This window comes from Melanotaenia boesemani, chromosome 19, assembly GCF_017639745.1.
Source record: "Melanotaenia boesemani isolate fMelBoe1 chromosome 19, fMelBoe1.pri, whole genome shotgun sequence".
Lineage (NCBI taxonomy): Eukaryota > Metazoa > Chordata > Actinopteri > Atheriniformes > Melanotaeniidae > Melanotaenia > Melanotaenia boesemani.
Genome location: NC_055700.1, coordinates 27,749,970 through 27,773,070, shown reverse-complemented (window position 1 = coordinate 27,773,070; position 23,101 = coordinate 27,749,970). Strand labels below are relative to the sequence as shown.

Here is a 23,101-nt window from a genome sequence, read left to right as displayed (position 1 = left end):
TTTTCTTTGTTTTTTTTGTGGGTTGTTGCTATAGTTCTTCTTTTTTTTTGGTGGTTGTTGCTATGTTTGTTCTTTGTTTTTTTTGTGGGTTGTTGCTATAGTTCTTCTTTGTTTTTTTGCTGGTTGTTGCTATGTTTTTTCTTTGTTTTTTTTGTGGGTTGTTGCTATGTTTTTTCTTTGTTTTTTTGTGGGTTGTTGCTATAGTTCTTCTTTTTTTTTTTGGTGGTTGTTGCTATGTTTGTTCTTTGTTTTTTTGTGGGTGGTTGCTATAGTTCTTCTTTGTTTTTTTGCTGGTTGTTGCTATGTTTTTTCTTTGTTTTTTTGTGGGTTGTTGCTATAGTTCTTTTTTTTTGCTGGTTGTTGCTATGTTTTTTCTTTGTTTTTTTGTGGGTTGTTGCTATAGTTCTTCTTTGTTTTTTGCTGGTTGTTGCTATGTTTTTTCTTTGTTTTTTTGTGGGTTGTTGCTATAGTTCTTCTTTTTTTTGGTGGTTGTTGCTATGTTTTTTCTTTGTTTTTTTGTGGGTTGTTGCTATAGTTCTTCTTTGTTTTTTGCTGGTTGTTGCTATGTTTTTTCTTTGTTTTTTTGTGGGTTGTTGCTATAGTTCTTCTTTGTTTTTTGCTGGTTGTTGCTATGTTTGTTCTTTGTTTTTTTGTGGGTTGTTGCTATAGTTCTTCTTTGTTTTTTGCTGGTTGTTGCTATGTTTTTTCTTTGTTTTTTTGTGGGTTGTTGCTATAGTTCTTCTTTTTTTTGGTGGTTGTTGCTATGTTTTTTCTTTGTTTTTTGCCGATTGTTGCTATAGTTCTTCTTTGTTTTTTGCTGGTTGTTGCTATGTTTTTTCTTTGTTTTTTTGTGGGTTGTTGCTATAGTTCTTCTTTGTTTTTTGCTGGTTGTTGCTATGTTTTTTCTTTGTTTTTTTGTGGGTTGTTGCTATAGTTCTTCTTTGTTTTTTGCTGGTTGTTGCTATGTTTTTTCTTTGTTTTTTTGTGGGTTGTTGCTATAGTTCTTCTTTGTTTTTTGCTGGTTGTTGCTATGTTTGTTCTTTGTTTTTTTGTGGGTTGTTGCTATAGTTCTTCTTTGTTTTTTGCTGGTTGTTGCTATGTTTTTTCTTTGTTTTTTTGTGGGTTGTTGCTATAGTTCTTCTTTTTTTTTTGGTGGTTGTTGCTATGTTTTTTCTTTGTTTTTTTTGTGGGTTGTTGCTATAGTTCTTCTTTGTTTTTTGGTGGTTGTTGCTATGTTTTTTCTTTGTTTTTTTGTGGGTTGTTGCTATAGTTCTTTTTTTTTGGTGGTTGTTGCTATGTTTTTTCTTTGTTTTTTTGTGGGTTGTTGCTATAGTTCTTTTTTTTTTTGCTGGTTGTTGCTATGTTTTTTCTTTGTTTTTTTGTGGGTTATTGCTATAGTTCTTCTTTTTTTTTTGGTGGTTGCTGCTATGTTTTTTCTTTGTTTTTTTTGTGGGTTGTTGCTATAGTTCTTTTTTTTTTTTGCTGGTTGTTGCTATGTTTTTTCTTTGCCTTTTGCGGGTTGTTGCTATAGTTCTTCTTTGTTTTTTGCTGGTTGTTGCTATGTTTTTTCTTTGTCTTTTGCGGGTTGTTGCTATAGTTCTTCTTTGTTTTTTGCTGGTTGTTGCTATGTTTTTTCTTTGTTTTTTTGTGGGTTGTTGCTATGGTTCTTCTATGTTTCGACGTTTGTCCGGTTCGGAGGAATAAATTGTAGATAAGTGGCGACACAGCATCGTCATGTGTGTGTTGTTCTGTGATTACATTTTCGTAGCACACCACACATAGTACGATCAAAACAGATTTTTTTTCTTATCTCCACCTGTGAGGTCTCGACCAGATAAAAAACCACACGGTAGAACAACTGATTGCAGTTCTTTGGAGATCTTTTTAAGCCCCTTAGCAGACTGAACAGCTGCTCAGTCTTAATATTTCTCAAAGTCTCTGATGGCTCTGTGCATCTCAGTGTGGTACTCTGTAGGACATCAAGCTGAATCTCTGAACAAAACAAACCTCCTTCAGGAGTACAACATACTGAAGAACCATGTTCTGATCACTTCCACCTGCTGTCACACACCTGTGTGGGATTTTACATATTAAATAAAGATAAATGTAGGAATCTGAATTTATTCCTCACCAGAAACTGTTCCTTAGTTAAACCTCTTGTTGATGAGCCCTAATTTTTCTGCCTGTCTGAAATGACATACCCAATATAAATGAAGTATATATATATATATATATATATATATATACTGAATATATATATATATATATTAAGGCTGTCAAAAATAACGTGTTAACAGCTAACTAATTTATGTAATTAATTGGGTGATGCTGCTGTAGGACCTTTATCACTGCTGCACAAACACTCAGCGATAAAAGGAAAAAACTGTTTTTATCCACATCATCAGTTTTATCAGTTTCTTTATCGATGTTTAACTTCAGTCGTCACATCTGCTGGTTTTGTGACAGAAATTATCACCATACAGTTGGTGAGATGATGATGTATGAATTCTGAAATATGATTTAGAACATGACAGAGATGGTTTAGAACATTTAGAAGTACATTACATGCTGCATTGACTGACCCTTGCACATCTGATGTTTATCTAAGGGAAGGTCAGTTAACATCAAATACTTGTAGCATCGGTGCGTTCTGGTGATATAATACAGTAAAAACGGGCAAATTTCAGGGCAAATTTCATACTCCTGGGAGCTTGAGGTCCTATGGAGTATCTTAGCTGCTCCTAGGACTGTACTCTTTTGGATGGAGATGTCTGATGGTTCTCCAGGTATCTGTTGGAGTCACTTCTGTAAAATCTGTAATACGTTTGTTTTATGTGAAGCACTTTGAATTGTCCTGTACATTATATGTGCTATACAAATAAACCGGCTTGCCCTTGCCTTGCCTGGGATATGGCCCCCAGTGCTCCGATGACCACTGATACTACTATTGCCTTCACTTTCCAGGCTTACTCCAGTTCTTTCTTGAGTCCTTGGTATTTCTCCAGTTTTTCATGTTTCTTCAGTGGGGATGGCTGCACCTGGGGTCCTGCCTGGTGTGGTAAATCTAGGCCTCCATTGCCCTAGTTCTCAAGGCTTGCTCCTGTGCTGCCATGATTAGCGCCTCTGTGCTGTCCTTCAGTCCAGCCCTCTCTGGCTATTGATAGGACTTGCTCATATCTGCTACTTCAGCTATCTGTTGGTGATACATCCCATGCAGGGGCTTGTCCTCCCATGATGGTTCCTTGATTTTAATTCTCCAGGTTCCATTACCTGAGGCATTCACTCAGCACTTCATTCCTTTTAGCCATCTTCCTGATGTATTCATGGAGCTTGGATGTTTCATCTTGGATAGTGGCCCTGATGCTCACTGGTCCTTGGCCTCCCTCTTTGCACTTGGCCTCTGGACTCTTGATTTGGGGTGGAACCCGCCATGCATGTTGAACAGCTTCCGTGTTTTAACATCTGCGGTCTGAACTTCCTCCTTTGGCCAGCTTATTATGCCAGTAGGGTATCTGATGACTGGCAGGGCAAAGCTGTTAATTACCCAGATCTTGTTCTCTCCACCGAGCTGACTTCTCAGGACTTGCCTTACTCGTTGCAGATATGTGGCTGTGGTAGCTTTCCTTTCCCCTTTCCCATTTGCTTATAATTTTCCAAGGTACTTGTAGCTCTCCTCAACATCTGTTACTCTGCCCTCTGAGAGTCCCAGTGCCTTCTTTATGGACCACCTTCCCTCTCTTTGTTACCATTCGGCCACATTTCTCCAGTATGAATGACATTATGATGTCCCTACTGTAAATTCTGGTGGCGTGGATCAGTGAGTCAATAGGTGCATTTCCATTACCCCTAGAATTGCACAAAAGCTAAATATCTACCTACATTTAAAAAAATCTTTTAAATATCGTTAAAAGGTTTTTACGCTCTCATGAATCATCAAATAGAGAAAAATAGAAAATGAAGAAAAATAGAGATGCCGCAGTCTGAGAAGACGTAGGAGGAGACGGAAATTTTTTTACAAATAAAGAAAAAAATATAATCGTTCTTGTTAGCAAACAATGGCGAAATGCAAGAGTTTAACAAAGATTTAAAAAATCTGTATCCTCCTCAAAGTGGAGTCTCGCGGGACGAGATTTTACAAGAAAAACGACTAATGCGCTAAACACCTTTCAATCGAAACACCGGCAAATCGCAATTGCACTTTATCGAAATGTTAGAAATAGCACTTTTATTTTGCAAAATACTGTAATGGAAACGCAACTAATGTCTCACTCACTCTTAGTGTACAGTTCCATGTAGAGGAGGTGACTAATGGTGGCCCCATTTCTGAGTCAGTAGCCAATGCCAGTTTTGTTGATTAATTGGCTGAGGGGGTTCAGACCTATGCAGAATAGCAGTGGGGACAGAGCATCTCCTTGGTATAAGCCACATTTGATGGAGACTTGTCTGCCGCAGCCCCATTGAGTTTGCAACAAAGGTTAGAGTGTTGTTGATCTTGTACAGCTTCAGGCATTCCAGGATCCATGTACGTGGCATTGAGTCATAGGGTGCACATTCGGACACAGTCATAGGCTGTCGGGTAATCAATCCAGACAGTGCCCAGGTTTGTCTGACTGGTTTTGCAGTTTTGGGCAACAGTTCTGTCAACCAGCAGCTGGTGTTATCCTCCTCTGGTACTTTTACCAAAGCCTTTCTGTCTGTCATGTATTGATCCATGTGTCCACTTATTTTAGCTGCTTTGACGCCCGACCAGGAGCTTCCATGTTGTGGAGAGACAGGTTATCGGCCGATAGTTGGATGGGACTGTTCCCTTCTGGGGATCTTTCAGTCTCAGGCCTGTCCATCCCTTGGTCAGCCATTCAGGGGGTCCCATTCCTCAGCAGTTGGTTCATGTCTGGTGCTAGGCGCTCATGGAGTGAAGTTAGTGTCTTTAACCAGTAGGCATGGATCATGTCCAGGCCAGGTGCTGAAAAGTTCTTCATACCTGAGAGTCTGTGCTGGATATCTGCCACTGTGATGGTAACTGGGCCATGTTCAAGGAGGGAGCTATGGTCATTTTCCTGGTGTCTATTTCTCTTGTGTTTCTCCTCACTCGTGCAGCCAATGCTTGGAGTCGTTTAGCAGTTTCCAAAGTCTCATGTATAGACATCTGACTGTACCCCTTTTGTGATTTTACCCTTCTGGAGTCTTGACAGTTGACTTACTTCCCCTCTGTGTTGCCTTGATTTTGGTTTCCAACCTCCTCCATGGTGCATATTGATGTTATGTTGGCCAAGCATCTCTTCGCTGTAACTGTGCTGTATTTCAGCTCATGGGTTGCAATGATGGTAGCAGTAGAGATTATTGTTTCTGCATCTACATCAGCTAGAAGACTTTCTGGTGATACTTCACTCATTCTTGCTAGACAGTTGACAGGCTCTTATCTTAGCCATGATCTTATCCCTCAGGTCAGTTACTCTCTCAATCATCATTGGGGATTGGTACCAAATCTCTGGGTGGGAGACCTATTTTCCTGGCTCCCCCTTGCCTGTTGGATTTCTTCAATTTCAAACTGTGATAGCACTTGCAGGTGTCAGTGAGAACTGCAGCAGTAGAAGGTAAAAAAATGAACCTGAGCAGGTTTCCAAGTGTTTAATAGAGGTGTTACGCAAGTAAATGTCTCAGGAATCCATCGCCCGATGATGATGATGGACACCTCTATCAATGGTCAGAGTCAGGAGGATCCAGGGATAGCCCCACATTCACCTTAGAAAGAAGTGAAGTCCAAGATGGTCTATGATAGGGAGAGTGAATCCTTCGCTATAAAACCTCCTTCATCTCCATGGAAACCAGCAGGACCTTCATGATTCATTTAAAAGAAAAGCAGAGTCATACGAAAACACATTAGCTGAGCTTTTGGAGCTGGAATCAAACTTTTCAAACTTTTCACCACAAAACAGCAAGCCATGATTTCTGATTCTGGCTGCTAGCTCCAGAGTTTCCGTCTCACAGTGATGAGACAGACGTCTCTGTAACCAGCAGAGTCTGCTTTCATGTGAGAAGCAGCGTGGACAAAGCTGTTCTCATGGTTTTCTTACATTCCCATATAACTGCTGGGGTTTGAACTGTGTTTGGATGCCAATGATTAAGTGGATAAGATGATGGTTGGAGGGAGGAAGGGTGGGATGGAAATCCAGTGCAAAGGCAGAGCATTAAACAGAAAACTTCACATGGTTTCATCACAGTTTAATAAAACATCTTCATAATACAAATTCAGCTGATGCCATTTTGTTCATATTTAGTGAATTTAATCTGTGTTTACTCCTACGAAGTCGTGAAACCTGCGACACCTCATCATGCAAACTAACAGACACATTAAACAGGATTATTTGTTATTAGTCAGATATTAATGTTTCAGCTAGACTGGCTGGAAGTGGTGATACATGGGCAGCTTAACAGAGAGCAGACAAAGACTGGCTCTAGCCAGTCATGTCAGCAGTGCATTTCAGTTTTTATAACAAACGGAACCTTTCAGACAACATGGTCACAACAATGAAATAAGTAATAAATTAGATAAAGCAAAAAGGAGTTAATTCATGTTAACAAAAGGACAAAACTGCAGAACATTTCTTTGTAACAGTCTCAGGAAACGTGGAAAAACAAACGAAAGACATCTTTTCCAACCTTAACCAAACAAAAAATCCTCATCCCGAACTCACGTTTGCAGTTTTTCCTTTTCGGATGTTTAGTTTCAGACTAAATATCTGTGGAGCTAAAACAGTGACGGCTCATACTGCTGCTCAAAAAGAAAAATTACAGCTGAAAGTATGTTGATGGGGCCAATGCAGCTGCTGGCTAGTGGCTGGCTCAGTCATGCATGCTGTTGCTGTGTTTTGGGAAGTGTGTGTGAGATTCCAATAATAAACAGAACAGAACCCGATGGTTAGCGCTGCTATGACGATGGCATTCTTTGAGTCTGATGGTTAACGCTGCTATGACGATGGCATTCTTTGAGTATGGTGGTTAACGCTGCTATGACGGTGGCATTCTTTGAGTCTGATGGTTAACGCTGCTATGACGACGGGGTCCTCTGAGTCCGATGGTTAACACTGCTATGACGACGGTGTCTTCTCTCTCCCCACAGACACAAAAACTGTCAGAAATGCTCAGATTTCAGTTGATTCCCGGTTCGGTGCAGCCCTCCAAACAGTCCCTTTCATACTGAAACAGTTCTTGAACCATGTGCAGCAGAAGGTCTGCTGATGGCACTGATGTCATTTTTATGTCTTTGCTGTCTTCGTGTAGTTTTTATAGCAGGTTAAACGACCCCTTCACCTCCTAAATTGAGTTGAGAATCAGAGTTCAAAATGAATGGAAGCCGATGCAGCCAGCAGTTCTGAATCGGTTTGACAGAAAACCCACATGGTCACATGGGGTGAAGGAAGTAAAACGTGCCTACATTTTAATATCATTTGTAAATGTACAGTAGAAGATGTAGGCTTCAAAGAAGTTAGTTTGAGAAATTCTCTGAAATATTTTGAAGTACATCATTTCACCCCAGAGTGTGGACTCTTTGAAAAAGTCATTTGAGACACTAAAAGCCTATCTTCTCTGACCCGTTTAAACGAGTTATGGGGCTCTGAATTGGCTCAGTTTATCACCCATTTCTATAGGAAAAATGTCACATTTTGGGATTTGAGGAGCAATGAATCACTAGCAAAAGTCTGAAATCATCTCCTGGGTGAGCTGCACAATTTCAGGGATTTTTCGTTTTTCAAAACTATTTGATGTATGCACAGAATTCAGGACGGAATCAAAATAATAAGTAGATTAACCCTTTAACCCTTAGCAGATCCCACCGGTGTCTCGGGAACGGTGGTGTGTGGCTCTGTGGGGTAAACTGTGATGGATAGCTACCCTTTAGGTGATCCATGGAAGTCTTCCAGGCATTTCTATCCCATTCAGAAGGTTGACAATAAATGTAGTGTTTATTCAGAGACTATATCTGGTAAATCCACAATGATCCATGATAACAGCATTATTTATCACATTTCATGATTAAAAGATCACTATCACTAAAAAAAAAAAAAAAAACACGACAGCAGCTGTTATTATTGATTGAATATAAGGACCCTAAACCAAACATGGTTTGTTTTATCTGAAACTTTTTGTCATTTTTACACCGTCGACCCTGTGATCTTACAACTGGTCAAACTGGTCCCTACACTGCCCCTACTGGATATATTGCAGGTAACAAACGTGAGCTCTGCTAAACCAAAATAGTGTATTAAACTAAACGTAGTTAGCAACTTAATTATTCAGACATCCTTGTCTGACCCAGCAACAGCCGTAGTGTTAGCAGATGATGTAACCGTTTAAGCAGCAGCTGTATTAATCGTCACTGTTTCAGCTCCGTCCGTACACATAAAAAAAAAAAAACCTTCTACAGAGGAACATCTGCAGGAAGTGCTGAGTTTTGATGAGTTTCTGTTGGATCAGGGTGTGAATCTGACTGTAGTGATGCAAACAGGTAAACATGGACAATGTCAGTTTCCATCAAGCTGCTTTTGAAGCAGAATAAAAAACAGAAAACAGGCCAAACTACTGCAGCCGTGGACACACGTGGGCAATAAAAAACTCACACAGATATAAGTCTTATGAAGATGGTAAAAAAAAACAGACACAGGTAAAACATAAATGAAATGACCGCAGACTGAAATGAAGCTTATAATCCAACATGTCAGCTTATCTCAGGCAGCTGCTGGTGACGTTAAAAATCCACGTGGAAAATTGAAGCCGAGGGAAAGGAGAACAGACACGGTAGGCACGATTTTTCCACCTGAACTCAGATAAAACAGCACTTCTGAGAACATCTGCAACAAAAACACACGTGCTCTCGTCTCTTTCCAGTTAACCACCGGCCTCATTCTGATCAGATGTGTTGGGAGATGTAATACTCGGCCCAGTCTAAAGCATCTGTGGCTGACCAGTATCAGAACAGAGGTCCTGACCCAGTCCCGGTCCGGACCTCTGGACAGGAACAGTGGTTTCATGTTATTTAAAGCGAAGTGGTTCACAGAACATGTGAGGCAAACAGGAAGCACACTGAAATTCCCAAACACAAAGTGCACTTACAGTCACACCAGTATATTACAGTAACATCAACAGAACGGTGGATTCATTCCCAGTAAGACCAGTAAAAGCCACTAAACCCAGAGCCCCACCGTCTCTTTTTGCATTTCTAACACATGAACTGACCTCCACATGCTTGAACTCTGTACAGAGCAGCAGGTACGCCACACATGAAGCCGATATGACGTCTAACACGCCCCCCCTCCCTGCATCCGATCACCTTCTGGGTAACAAGTCCATCAGATGGGGGCACTTATTATTATTTAATGATGCTTTTAACAGAAGAAAGGGATATTAGTGAGATTCCGTTATACTTCCTTGTAAAAACAAACAAATGAAGTCAGTCTTTTGTCCAACAGTGAGTGTTTCCATCTGGTTTTACAGCATCGTCTGTAGTTCGACTGGTTTTAATCTACTTTTCATTTCAACAGCACAAATAACAGAAACCACAACCTCTCCACATGTGGTTGGACTCTTCCTGCCGGTGCGGTCGATATGGAGTCGCTGTTAGTTCTGGGCAGGTTTCAGCAGTTGTGTTGGAGTTTCCTCTGATGGTGTTGGTACAGAGGGGGGTGGGATGCTCAGGCCTCGGAGCTCAGGGATGTCCGAGTCGGACTGGGAGGGAGGCGAGCTGCTGCACTGTGCTCCGTACGAAAGCTGTAATCATACTGACATCAGGAGAGAAAAACATCAGTTAGCTGGAAAACTATCCTTCAACCACTCAACCTGAAAATCAACAGAGACCAAACTCCCCCTGCTGGACAGAAAGAGTCACTGCAGGATACAGTTCATTCTCCAGCTGATTTTTCCAGAAAAAAGCAGCAGTCTTCACCATGTAGTAAGTCAGTGCTGCTGGATAATTACTTATAATCCCTCTAAACCTCCATCCACTGAAGATGATGATCACTGTACAGAGCTGACATTCTCCTGAATTATTACCCTCATTTTCTCTTACCTCCTTTTCAATCTCAGCCAGCGACTTGATGGTAATTCCCATCAGATCCACCTGCTGCAGCTGCATGATAAATAAGTTTAAGACATGTTAGGGACATGTCTGTTAGGACACATTAGCACTCGTTAGCCCATGAAAGCGCCAACAACTTACATCAGAGGCGCAGGCAAACTTCTCAGAGATCATAAAAGGCACTCCGTCCATGGCTGGAAAAAAGTAGAGACGTCCCACCAATGCATCAGTTACAGAGCAACCAAAGCAGTTAACAACAAAACAGAACTTCATATTAAATGTAAACTTACTGGACTTTATGAGCTTTATAATACTTTCATCTCTCTAAGGTTTTTCAGAACATAAACCATCCAAAACTCGGCAGATTAACCACAGGCTACGTCCTAAGACCACCCAAACTGTTTTGTCTGTACCACCAGCTCAGGATCTAAGAATTTCACTGCCAGTGATTGTTGATGTAATTGTTGTGCAATGACAATAAATTCATTCATTCATTCATTCGACTTCAGTCTGAAACCTGCCCCATAAACAGCCGGTAACTCATAGCAAAAACTGTGAGGGGGTGATTTTTTTTTCTAACTCATCTGTTTGGATGTTATTTAATCTTAAATTCGGCATAATTAGGGGCGTGTCCTTTTGATTAACATGTATCTAATATCCGCGGCAGGAAGGGAGAGTGCAGCACAAAAGACTGGGCAGGAATGGCCCAACGAGCTTCACTTTTGCTCTTCAGAAACCTACGGGTGACGTCATGGAGGCTTTGTCCATCTTCTATGTACAGTCACTGGGCCGGTGTTTTCATCCTTTGTTTCTGTGTAAAATGACTGTGCGTGTGGCTTTTAATGGAACAAACAATACACTTATTAAATCTGCATTTGATGATTTATGTGCATTTTTGGGCCCAATATGTTAATGTTTTTTTTTTTTTACACATTTCCCTTTTTTTTGTTTTGGTGGTGATTTTGGCTGATACAGCTAGTGGTGCAATAACTCCTATTTTTCTGTCATTTTTTAAAAAATCCAGTCTAATTTTCTCTCATGTTTTTTGAAACTGTTGATGTATTAAACGTCATTTGTGGAGACGAACAAAAAACAGCTTTAAAAAAAACATCTTTTTTTTCCCTCATAACACTTCAGACCTGCTCAAAACTACATAACATTCAATCATTTTTAGGATTTTAACCCTTTAAATGCCGCTTTTATAATTTGAATGAATCCAATTCAAATTCCTATTTTTTCAGTTCCTATTGCCAAAAAAAAAAAAAAAAAAAAAAGTTATTTTCTTTAAAATAAAAATCAGGGGGGTCTTTGGAGGTGATAAGAGTCTTGGATATGTCAAAGATTAACAACAAATCTGATTTGATGCCTTTTATATTTTTTATGTATTTTCAGATTTTCCCACTAGGGACCTTCGTGGCCAAAAATGTCCCATTGACTTCTATTTTTTGTGGGCAGACATTTTTGGCCACAAAGATCACCAGAGACCAAATAAATAACGGCTGACCTGAGATGGCGTACAGGTTGGAGTTCTGGTGCTCATAGTCTGGTCTGGTGGTGTTCTTCCCTCTGAAGCTGGCGGGTAGGGTCATAGAAATGTGCCTTCAAACAAACACACACATACAGCATCAGTTCAGTGGAGAAAAACAGACTGAAGATAATCAGACGAGTTCACAGATGTGTGATACGGGACAGGAAGACGGACGTGGTGATGGTTTCCATGGTTACCACCGTTTCCTCTACTTTGAACCCGTTTACTTCCAAAACGAGGGAAGTACTGAGTGGACATAAAGTAATGATATAAATATTTCCACCTGAAAAGTAAAAACTGATCCTAAAACCCAGCTCAAGTATAGCCCTCATATCCTGATTCAGGTCTAAGCTGAGGACACATCAGACAAACACAACCAGACTGGACCTACTTGGGCATTGGCGCAGCTGGGACTGGGGCGGTGGAGGAGTTCATATTTTGGATGTTGTTGGTGGTCGGCGTTTGCGTGGAGTCCTGAGCACGAAGGACGTTCCCCATCCGATACCAGATTCCCATGTTGTTCAGCTCCCTGTTGAAGCATCAACAATAAGAAAAGGCTTCAAAGTCCATTTTATCACGGAGGAGACCTGCTGGAGCTTTTAACCCCAGTCAGCACCAGACATGATGTTTCTCAGCTGTCAGATTCTGAGGCTAAATGATGTAAAATGAATGTATGAATAGATATAGCAGCATAAAGGTCGACCAGAAGAAGAAAGCAGAATTTATTACTAACAGAACTTTGTAGAAATAACACACAGATCAACAGTGACCAAGCCTTTTCTCATCTCATCGTTCTCTCAAGTCTTGGCTTCCAGGAGAAAAAATATTGTTATTGAAACAAACACACAACAGAAACTATTTCCATGTTTCCACTTTTTCCTCATTTCCAGTTATTCCTGCTACTATTTACCTGCTATCCTCACTAAACCAACTCCAGCTCAGCTGCTTTGTGGCGCCACCGTGCATCAGAAACGTCTTCTTGGCTTTATTCCAGCCATAGAGGAGCATTATTTTTCTTCTTTTCACACACACATAGAACTTTCTGCTCACTGGTTGATCTTTGGCTGCTCCTGATTGGACGTTACCGTCAATCTAAGCTCTCTGATTGGTGGAAAGTCTGACAGGAAGTGGCTTCATCATCATGTCCAGGTCTAAATAGAGGTCTCTTAGCAACATAGTAGTGAGGGTGATGTTTTTATGATGAAAATGTAGTAAATGTCAGACGTCTTGTTCTGGTAGACAGGAGCCATCCCCTTCATGGCTACTTTATGTTGCTTCCCTTAGGAAGTAGCTCTATGATGCCATTAAAAGGACAAACAAATTTAAAACCTCTTGTCTGTGTGGCCGTTGGGCCTTTAAATAAGGTTTGGTGCCTGTTTTATTGATTTATTTTGTTATTCTTAACTGTTGTGTTCATCTGATTGGCTGCAAATCTAATTGCCCCACTTTGGACAATAAAGCTAACCTTGAACCTTAAAATAATGGTGTCACTGAGGATTTAGTTTATCCAAAAGTCATAGCTAAAAAAACATGTCTTAAATGTCATGTCTGACATGTTTTTCTTTTTTTTTGTTGCTCATCACTGCAGCAGGGCTGAAAGTAAAAAAAACTGAACTTTTTTCCGGGGAGCGGAGGTGCAGTGGATCTGATGCATACACACTACAGGCAAACAACTTTTTGGCTTTGTGCTTGGCAGGGCACAAGATGACCTGCAGTTTAAATGTGAATTTTAGAAAGTAAAGGCAATAATATTATAAAGACATGTGAAACTCAGTCAGGCTAATTAATTTAAATTATTCATTTAGCAATCATTTAATTTAGTAAAGGGCAATATATACAAAAAAAACTGCAACATTTCCATTGTTTTTGTTCAAAACAATATCAAATTACGTTATAGAAAATACAAAACAAATGCAATTTAATACACTGAACTACAAGTCAAGTGACGATATGTCTAAGTTAATAAAGAACGCGTGATTTTACAAGTGCTTTAACGGATTAACACTGCAGATGAAGACGCGCTGTAATCAGAAACGATATCCAGGCATGTTGCTGCTTCACTGTTTAGGTTTCATGCGTTTGTCTCATGCTTGTTTATTTTAAGTATGTAAAGTCCAGGAAGGACATGATTTGTGTGTTCATTTACAAAGTTTAGTTTCCTCTGATGTTCATGACTTATTTTATTTATTAGAGTACATTTCTTGTTAATAAAATGCAGAATCTACATTAAAGTGGTCTGATATCAATCAAGAGTTAAACTGTGCACATTACTGGCAGAGTAGGACCTTACACCCACCTCTTATTCTTTAAAGAGGAATTTGGTCTCAGAATAATCGTTTTAACATATCAATAGCTGATCATGGGCCCTGTAATTGTCAATAAAACAAAAAATGTTGCTTGAAATGGCTCCAGTTTGTTCAGGTGAGACATATTTTACAGATGAATGGCCATCTACTTCTTTGCATCCACTCCAATCCAGGTCCTCGGGACCCCCTGCCCTGGTCAAGTTTGGAGTACCTAGCTGGATCCGTGAGATCATTTTCCACTTCCAGGGTAAAGGTCTCATCGTCCACGATGGAAAAAAAAAAAAAAAAAACTTAGACCCCCTCACCAATTAATGACGTAATGGTTACTTGGTTCAATGAGCAAATCTGCACGGGGGCTTTTATTTTGATAATTACTGGAAGCTTTTACACTGCTACCGTGTCTGACTTCCTGTCTGGCCCTATCTGATCTGCTGAGTTTGACGCGTTTTGGATGTGTGCTCCGTCAAAAATATACTCGACGCGTATGTTCATCAGAGAGCCGCAACAAGGCACTTCTGACACGCGCCCGGTGGGAACAAACCGTTGACCAACATGGCCGCGGCGCAGCTGTAACACACACACACACACACCTGATGAACCTTTCAGCAAACCAGCAAATGCCAAAGTAGCATTTAAGTATCAATACCCATGCTAATTATTATCTGTGTGTCTGAGGATCGATTGTTTGACAACACTAGTTAGGATGCAAAAGTCCAAATCAGCTCGAAGTGAAGCTGACTTCATCTGCTGGAAACCAAACCGTAGCAACAGTATTCCTACAACAATAGCATTAATACAAGCTGGGTCGTTATTATGCTTACAAGCTGACGTGTAGTCGGAGCTGCTCACCCTATGAAGGTGTACTGAGGAGGAGCCTGCTTGGAGCGTCCCAGGATACGGATGTCACAGATGGCTGCCTCCGTGGAGTCCCTTGGAATAAACTTAATGCAGAGTCGCCTCTTCCTGAAGGCCGGCTCCTCTGTAAACAAACAGTTACTGAGCTCCACCATCTCTGAAATGTAAACTACTCGTGACGCTTTCACTGGCTTCAGATTTGAGCTGCTGACTTACGAGTGTCCACAGTCTCCTGGATCGGGATGAAACCCACTGGCAAAGTGTCCTTTATGTCAATCAGCTTCATGTCCACCAGCACATTTCCTAAATGGCTCTAGAGAGAAAGACGGAGGAAAGGTGGGACCAACGATGACAGGACAGCCATTGGAAAGAAATACTGGAAAAAGAGTTCAGCGTAAAGGCCCATTTACACTGGAGGCAGAAGACAGACACGAAGACGGGCGGACACTTTCATCTGTCTCCTCCGTCATTTACTCGTGTAATTTGGTCCATTTGAGACCTTGCAGATCTGTTGCTGGATGCAGCAAATGCAGCAAAACCACCAGAAACCACAGGGGGCATTGTTCAGCATTATAAATAACATGAGTTTAGCAAAAGGAAAAAAAACATAGAAGAAGAAGAGGAACAGGAAGATGACGATGACAACTGTAGCGATGGCGCGAGCTTTTGAAGAAACGCTGTGTGTAAACAACTTTATAACGATGCATTGTCTGAAACTGACGTCAGAACGTGGGTGTGAGCTCTGAACTCTGCATTGCCAATGAGGATGACTTGACTTCATAACCATGGCAACGTAAAAGACACATGGAAGTGTGAGGGCAGCAATGTAATGTTTAAAACAGACATCGCTCTTTACGTAAGTAAGGGAGCATAAATGGGCCTTAAAGCTGGTTTGACTGGTTAAAAACAGGTCGTCGTCATTGTGCTGGCTGACTCACGTTTTCTTTGGAGAAAACTCTGGTGAAGCAGAGGTAACGGGTCACCTTGGATTTGAAGAGGCCATCTTTCCAGAGGTCAGCATCCAGGCCATCTGTTGTTGTAGATATCTGGAGGTGGACAATTCAAGACAGCACTGAACTGAGATCCAGCAGTGAGAGGTTGGCAGCTTCAGTGACCATGGTTCACATAGAGGACGTAGATTATCAGACACATTTTACTAATGAGAACACTTCTGTAAATAGCCTGAAAGCTTCAAGAATGACACTGGACATAATTCTTTTTAAATGTGTTAATTCATCAGTTTAAAGTGTCAGACGGCTGCTCACCACATCATATCCAGTGGGGGCCCTGTTCCTGGACGCCACTACTCCGACTCCAGTGATCGGGTCCATGGCCATCTCTGGCAAGGCTTCAGAAAGGTCTCGCACCTCGGGCATCTTGTAAAAGTCTGCAACAAAAAGCAACACAACACCTCATTTTCAGGGAAACTGACCCAAACAGGAAGGTGGTTGGAGAAAACACACGGCTGCGGGACCCGGAGCCAAATTCAGGTCTGCAGCTGTAACAGGTAACCTACCCGTTACATCATAACACTGGGAATATGCCACGTGATAATGACAAAATGGCCTTATTTAAACATCATTTGATCAGGTCACATTGTATTTCCAAACTTCATCGCAGACCAATTTTCCATAAATGACGGACAGTCATCTAAAACACACTCGGCACAGAAAACAGTTCAGCTTTTAAAATGTGCTGATGAAAGAGTTTCATTCAGCGGAGTCGCTCTAAATCTTCTTAAAGTTCAGATCTCAGATAACGTGTTGATGTTAATGAAACCTACAATGAATACTGGATGTATTTTAAGCTGTAATGCGACTCAGACGGAGCCTCAGCTTGTTCGGCTGCGGAGAAATACTCCGGCTGCTCCTCGTGATGCCGTCATGTAAAGCATCAAATATATCAGACTTTCTAGTTTTTAATCAAAAGACAAAGTATAGACCTGTTCTAGAGGAAAAGAAACCTGAAACTACTTGTTGTGACTTGGCGCTTTTTAGAAAATCAAATTATACGACACTAACCTGACCCTCTAGTGGGGGCGTGGGTCTCATTGTGGGGGCACCCTCCAGTATAATGGGAGGGGAAACACTGGTCTTTATAACCATCATGATTCAGATGCTTAAAAACATGACACACAACTCCAGCTGCATCAGTGTTTGAGATTTCCTCCAATGATGACAGGACTTGTTTCTCCAGTGAGGAAGATGCTCTCCCACATCATCACACTGCCTCCACCAGAAGATGTTACCCAGTCAGCACAACATCTTCCTCACACTTTCACCTACGACCCAGCTGCTGTAGCAGGGCCATGATCCAAACAACAAACCTGATCACCCACATACTCAACTTCTTTATTTCTCATTCACGACCTGATTTATAGAACATTTCATCCCAAAAACATAGTTAAAGCTTCGGTTTTCTGTTAGTTGACAGTATTTTCTAATCTATGAAGTGATAAAGACAGCAACACTCCCATCTGTAACAACTCAGATACGTCAAGAAAGTGAAACAGAGACTTTTAACCTGGTTTAATCTAGTGTCATGATTTCCAACAAAAACATGAAAATTAGAGGATTTTGGCTATATAATGATAATATAATAATACCTCATTTGCATATTTAAACATAAAATTTCACAAAACTTGCCATTCAAAAACTAAAAGTCTTAATCTAAGTAATGAACCAGGAAAGTTTCATTGGGGTTACTTGTTGGTTATACATTTTGCCCTATTCACCTGTAGTGTCTCATCTTAAAAGGGAAATAAACAGACTTTCCAATAGTATAAGATTTCTTGTTGAGCAGTAACAATATTATCCACCCAATACTCATTTACTGACTGTTTTTGCTAAGTATATATATATATATATATATATATATATATATATATATATATATATATATATATATGGGCAACTGTGACTAGCTACTGCCATCATGTCGGACCTCCTGAGAGTCCAGTCCTGACCCCCATCCCTGCAGTCAGCTGTGGTCCCATCAAACACAAGGTCTGGCAGGAATAACACAGATGAGCACCAACTCTGGTTAATTTTGTTTATTACAAGCATAAGGTATTATGAATTAGCGTATTAGAAATTGATTTATTCAATTGTTTAGGCTAATATTACTCACAAGGCAACTGCATTACAAACTAAATACATTAATGAGTTGCTGGTAGACTGTATAATACTAGATGAGGATTCACGCCTCCGCTAAACGTTTTAAATTCTTACTGCACCAACTGAACCCACCTATTCTCTAACAAACCGGACTAGATCTGTGATTTAGTTAAGAATTCTGAACAACAGTGATAACTAGCACTATTAACAATAACCAGCTTCCGTTGTTTGGTTAACTGTAGCCGACTGCTAGCGTTAGCTGAAATAACTTTAGCAATGAGATACGGCTAACTAGCACGTCAGTTAGCACGAAGGCGGAGAAAAGCCACATATCAGCAACAACCAACGGACAACGTTGGCACATATTAACGCAAATCTCAACGTGGACGTTCACCGACCGCTTCTGTGTCATTATCTTAACCCACCATTAAAACAAAAGATTCACATCCACCCGAAGACACCGAGTATGCACTTAGCCGATAATGCTAACATGCTAGCTGTGATGCTACTTACTCACCAACGTAAGAGTTGAATCGAACCGGGCTCCGTATGTTTCCTTCTGTGTTCTGCTTTCTCAAGCCGATTCAAATCCTTTTGATGAGCACGTTTTTTTAAATGTAATTTCCATAATCAACTAATCGATCCAAAACTTTTTTTTGTGTGGTAAAATGAGCAGCTAGCGGTTCCAGGAGGGTGGCATCAGGTGGAGCTGTTTGGATCAGTAGGATGGTGACTGGAGAAGAACCGCAGGAACCTTCTTCCTCCTCGCCCCTCCTCTCCCCTCCCCGTTACAGTCTTCTTCTGCTCTTTATTGGCGGTTCGCAAACAACGTCCCGTTACAACGTGATCATTTCTATTGATGTGGCTTTCCGGTTTGAAGTGGTCAGACTGGTGGATAACCAGGATAAACTCGGAAGAAATGTGGAAAAGAGATGGGATGATAGGAAACACCATCCCCACTTAATGTTGCTTCCCTCTGTTCACCTTGATCGCTCTCCACCCCTGTCACATATTATTTGATTTTTATATTGTTATTTCTTATATATTGTTATTTTGAAGAAGTTATTCAAATCAATATACATGTTATTTGTATAATTGTATCACATTGTTGAAGTATTTTTAATCTAGGCTGAATATTGCACAGTTTGATTAAGGTATTCATTAGGCTGACATCCGATGCCAGTGTGGAAACTGTTCTGGGCCAGCACAGGGCCACCACTGTGTCTGCAGCTGGCCTCAGGCTGGCCCATGTGTGGGCCACCTTTGGCAAACCAGATCTGGGCCAGCAAAGGGCCGTCGTTCTTTGCGGTATGTGGGCCAGGTTTAAGTGCATTGTGTGGGCCAGAACCGGGCCAGACCAATTTTGCTACCTGGGTTACCTTAGGCTGGAAAAAATAAAAATGATTAAAACATAAAGAAATCAGACCAAGATGTCCACTGACAGTGAATTATAAAATTTAAATAGTCGCTGATTATTACACAAAGCTAAAAATAAATAAAAAAAATAAAAAATAAAAAAAAAATGAGGGAGAAGCTGCATAGTTGCGTATTTTTATCAAGACCTGTAAGCTGAAATAATGTTAGAAGACTGTTTGTTTGTTGTTGTTTTTTTTTCATTTTTTTTCAGATTCTGGTTCTTTATGAGATGATGCAGAAAAAAGAAACCTCCATGTGGCTTCCAGCCACCTACAGGGTGACCTGATGAAGCCCTGCACAGGTGCTTCAGAGGTAACCATAAAGGAAACACTTAAACAACACATCTTACATCTTGATAAATGAAACATTTCAGCTGAAAAGCTTCATTCATCACATATTATTTATTTATAATTTATACCATCTAATAGCAGCTAGAACGCTGAGGTGGTTTAACAGTCTTAAAAAATCTGGATATTGTGGAAATTGTAGAAAGAAAGCGAAAAGCCAATTTCTCACTTCAACTACACAACTGCGTGTCATTTTATTCAATCAGGAAAACAGACTCTAGGAAACAATATGGAGGCGCCCATGGAGACAGACCACAGAAAACCCCAGATACTGTCTTGGGGTTGCCGGGCAGTGAACAAATTTGCACGAAACACCAGTCTATATTATTGCATGGTGAATTATGTAGTTAAGAGTCCCCTACAATATCTTATTAAATATTCTTTATTAAGAAATGTTCACACATCGATGTCTAATCTTGTTTTTATTTATTTCTGCAAAAAAAAAGTGATGTCATTGCTGGTAAACATTAAAATGAACCTTGTTTTACTAATTAAACTAAAATGATCAACAACAATGTGTATTCTGACAGAGAAGGAAGGTAGGCAGCCTACCCCCTAACGGCTGAAATAATGTCAGTGATTATGTCTGTAAAAAGTCTTGACATGACTTTGTTCTCAAAATAATGTTGTATAAATAAAGTTGAATGGAACTGAATGACATTAAGGGTTTCTGGAGACTTCTTTCAGCATCTTTTGGTCTGCTTTCAGGGTGAACGTGCTAGGATGTCCAGACCTGGAGCTGCTGGTGGCTGTCGTGAACGTCCTCTCAGGGCCGACCTGAGCCTTTATAGGGCCCTAAGCAGAATTTAGATTAGGCTCCCGGACCCCCATTTTATACATTGTAAGTGTAAAACACCCTTTAATCTGCATTATTTGTCATTGCCTACATCATACTGGTTTCCCTCTGGCTGGGGTTTTAATCTTATTGGGGGAATGAATGAAATAAAAAAATAAGTTAACGTTACTTGTGTTAATACTTTTAATGCAATTAAGGCGTGCATGGCATGACAAGCCCAATACATCCATCATTTCTCCGTTATGACAGCGGGACGTGGAGGCATCTAGAGGCAAGATGCAACAAGATAAACTGACTGGCTGTATGGATGAATTTGAGAATAAAAAGAACATTGATGGAGCAACTGGAGTTGTGTGGAGGATGATGATGTTGTAACACCCACACTTTTCCCACCTTAAAGGGAAGAGAAAAAAAAAAGTGGTTGATCTAGTGGCTCTCTGGTCCTCTGTGTCTGTGTCTGTGCAGCACAGTGTGGCTCCTCCTCTTCCTCTCATAATGTTCCATGAATCATGATGGCTGTCGGTGATCAGCTGATTGGCTTTTCGCTCTCACTGTGTTTGTTAATGGTTCAGCTTAGAAGAAGGAAACTAGCACTTCATGGTTCATGCTGGTATGACCTTCTCTAACACAGTAGCTGGCTGGTGGTAGGCAGGGTTTATGCTTCAGCTATGCAGGGGCGGATCTAGAAAAGTTCTGATGAGGGGGCACTGTCAAGGAAAAGGGGGGAAAAAATGAGACCTTTTTTTTTCTATTTTTTTAGGTCTAGATTTTATAAAATATTGAACTGATTATTACAACTAAAGTGATCATCAAATGTAAAAACATGAAGAAAAACTTGTCAAACAATGATAATAGGCAGGCGCAAACATCCGGGAACTTCCTTGAATTTCATCACATCTGGTTCTATTGTAAACGAAAGGCTGATAAAACATAACAACATTGGATTTGCAGCATTGACTCGTTGATTTGTCTTTAATTATCAAAGATATTCTAGTAAATATGACAAACAATTGTGTTGTGGTTGGCTGCCATAAACATAATTATTCTACAGATAAAAAGAGATTTTCTTAGATCTGCCGAAGAGAGACAAAAGCCCAGAAAGACGCTATAACTGGCTACCAGCTATCAAGCATTTTAACGTTGATGATACACCTTTGAGTCCCTCAGAACCTTTGACAATTTGTTCTGATCATTTTGTGACTGGTGAGTAAAATGTTTATAATGATATTACTGCTTAGATCTTGTAGTTTATCTATTGACGCCAAAAATATCATGGAATTAGTGGAAGAACAGCACATTTCATGTACAGGACAATTCAAAGTGCCCGTAAAACATTAAAAGTATTACAGATGGTGCAAGAAAGCATAAAAAGCAGCAACAAATAGCAATAATCACCATAAAATCATAAATTAAATTAAAATGATTAAAACCAAGATAACTTAAAAGTTGCCGTGCAGGTTTCATGCATAGACAGAAATGTTTTATCCTGGGTTTAAAAATGTCTACATTTGGTGAAAGTTTAATCTCCACTGGCAGTTTGTTCCACTTGTTTGTAGCATAACAGCTAAATGCTGCGTCTCCATGTTTAGTCTGGACTCTGGTCTGGACTAGTTGACCAGAGTCTTTGGCTCTAAGAGCTCTGATAGGTTTATATTCTCTGAACATGTTACAGATGGATTCTGGGCCTAAAACTACAGCATCAGAAATAACTTGAATCTGACAAAAGTAATAATAAATAAAAATTCTATGAAATTTAACCAATGAAAGTCAGACATTGCTTTTCAATCATGCTTCAACAGAATTATTTAAAAAAAATAAACTCATGAAACAGGACTGGACAAAAATGATGGTACCCTTAACTTAATATTTTGTTGCACAACCTTTTGAGGCATCGCTGCAATCAAACGATTCCTGTAAATGTCGATGAGACTTCTGCACCTCTCAGCAGGTATTTTGGTCCACTTCTCATAAGCAAACTGCTCCAGTTGTCTCAGGTTTGAAGGGAGCCTTTTCCAGACGCCATGTTTCAGCTCCTTCCAAAGATGCTCAGTAGGATTTAGTTCAGGGCTCATAGAAGCCACTTTAGAATAGTCCATGTTTTCCTCTTAGCCATTCTTGGTGTTTTTAGCTGTGTTTATGGTCATTGTCCTGTTGAAAGACCCATGACCTGCGACTGAGACCAAACTTTCTGACACTGGCCAGCACATTTCTCTCTAGAATCCCTTGATAGTCTTGAGATTTCATTGTACCTGCACAGATTCAAGACACCCTGTACCAGATGCAGCAAAGCAGCCCAGAACATAACAGAGTCTCCTCCATGTTCCACAGTAGGGACGGTGTTCTTTTCTTCATATGCTTCATTTCTCCATCTGTAAACATAGAGCTGATGTGTCTTGGTAAAAAGTTCCATTATTGTCTCATCTGTCCATAGGACATTCTCCCAGAAGCTTTGTGTCTTGTCAACATGTAATTTGGCTTTTTTATGGTTTGTTTTTAACAATGGTTCCTCCTTGGTCGTCTCCCATTAAGTCCACTTTGGCTCAAACAAGGACGGATGGTGTGATCTGACACTGATGTTCCTTGAGCTTGAAGCTCACCTTTAATCTCTTTAGAAGTTTTTCTGGGCTCTTTTGTTACCGTTCGTATTATCAGTCTCTTTGATTTG

The 23,101-nt window shown here is 40.3% G+C and overlaps 1 protein-coding gene and 1 long non-coding RNA gene across 4 annotated transcripts; one reads left to right on the top strand and one right to left on the bottom strand.

Annotated features, from left to right (window-relative positions):
• Positions 1-6,205: 6,205 nt before the first annotated feature.
• Positions 6,206-18,818, bottom strand: LOC121630224 (multivesicular body subunit 12B-like). 2 transcript variants are annotated; one of them, XM_041970374.1, is made up of 10 exons: positions 18,395-18,818; positions 16,027-16,148; positions 15,700-15,807; positions 14,978-15,074; positions 14,756-14,885; positions 11,992-12,129; positions 11,577-11,671; positions 10,214-10,266; positions 10,064-10,123; positions 6,206-9,776 (listed from the first exon to the last, which is right to left on the bottom strand). In XM_041970374.1, the coding sequence occupies exons 2-10, from the start codon at positions 16,135-16,137 to the stop codon at positions 9,690-9,692; spliced, it is 879 nt and encodes a 292-aa protein (XP_041826308.1). In that variant the 5' UTR covers positions 16,138-16,148; positions 18,395-18,818; the 3' UTR covers positions 6,206-9,689. The 2 variants fall into 2 exon arrangements, with proteins under 2 accessions (XP_041826308.1, XP_041826307.1); XM_041970373.1 differs by having other exon boundaries at positions 18,391-18,817.
• LOC121630225 lies at positions 17,784-20,295 on the top strand. Of its 2 annotated transcripts, none has more exons than XR_006008493.1 (3): positions 17,784-17,802; positions 19,505-19,605; positions 19,847-20,295. It is a non-coding gene; the product is annotated as an uncharacterized LOC121630225 (long non-coding RNA). The 2 variants fall into 2 exon arrangements; XR_006008492.1 differs by lacking the exon at positions 17,784-17,802 and adding an exon at positions 17,957-18,398.
• Positions 20,296-23,101: the final 2,806 nt, after the last annotated feature.

Bases quoted from the DNA above. Each gene is read 5' to 3' on its own strand.
- LOC121630224 (XM_041970374.1), bottom strand. From the start codon at position 16,137: ATGCCCGAGGTGCGAGACCTTTCTGAAGCCTTGCCAGAGATGGCCATG. The intron at 15,075-15,699 runs GTGAGTCAGCCA...CTTTCTCTCTAG, and splicing joins GAGTTTTCTCCAAAGAAAAC to AGCCATTTAGGAAATGTGCT. The intron at 11,672-11,991 runs GTAGGTCCAGTC...GTTTGTTTGAAG, and splicing joins CCAGCTGCGCCAATGCCCAA to GCACATTTCTATGACCCTAC.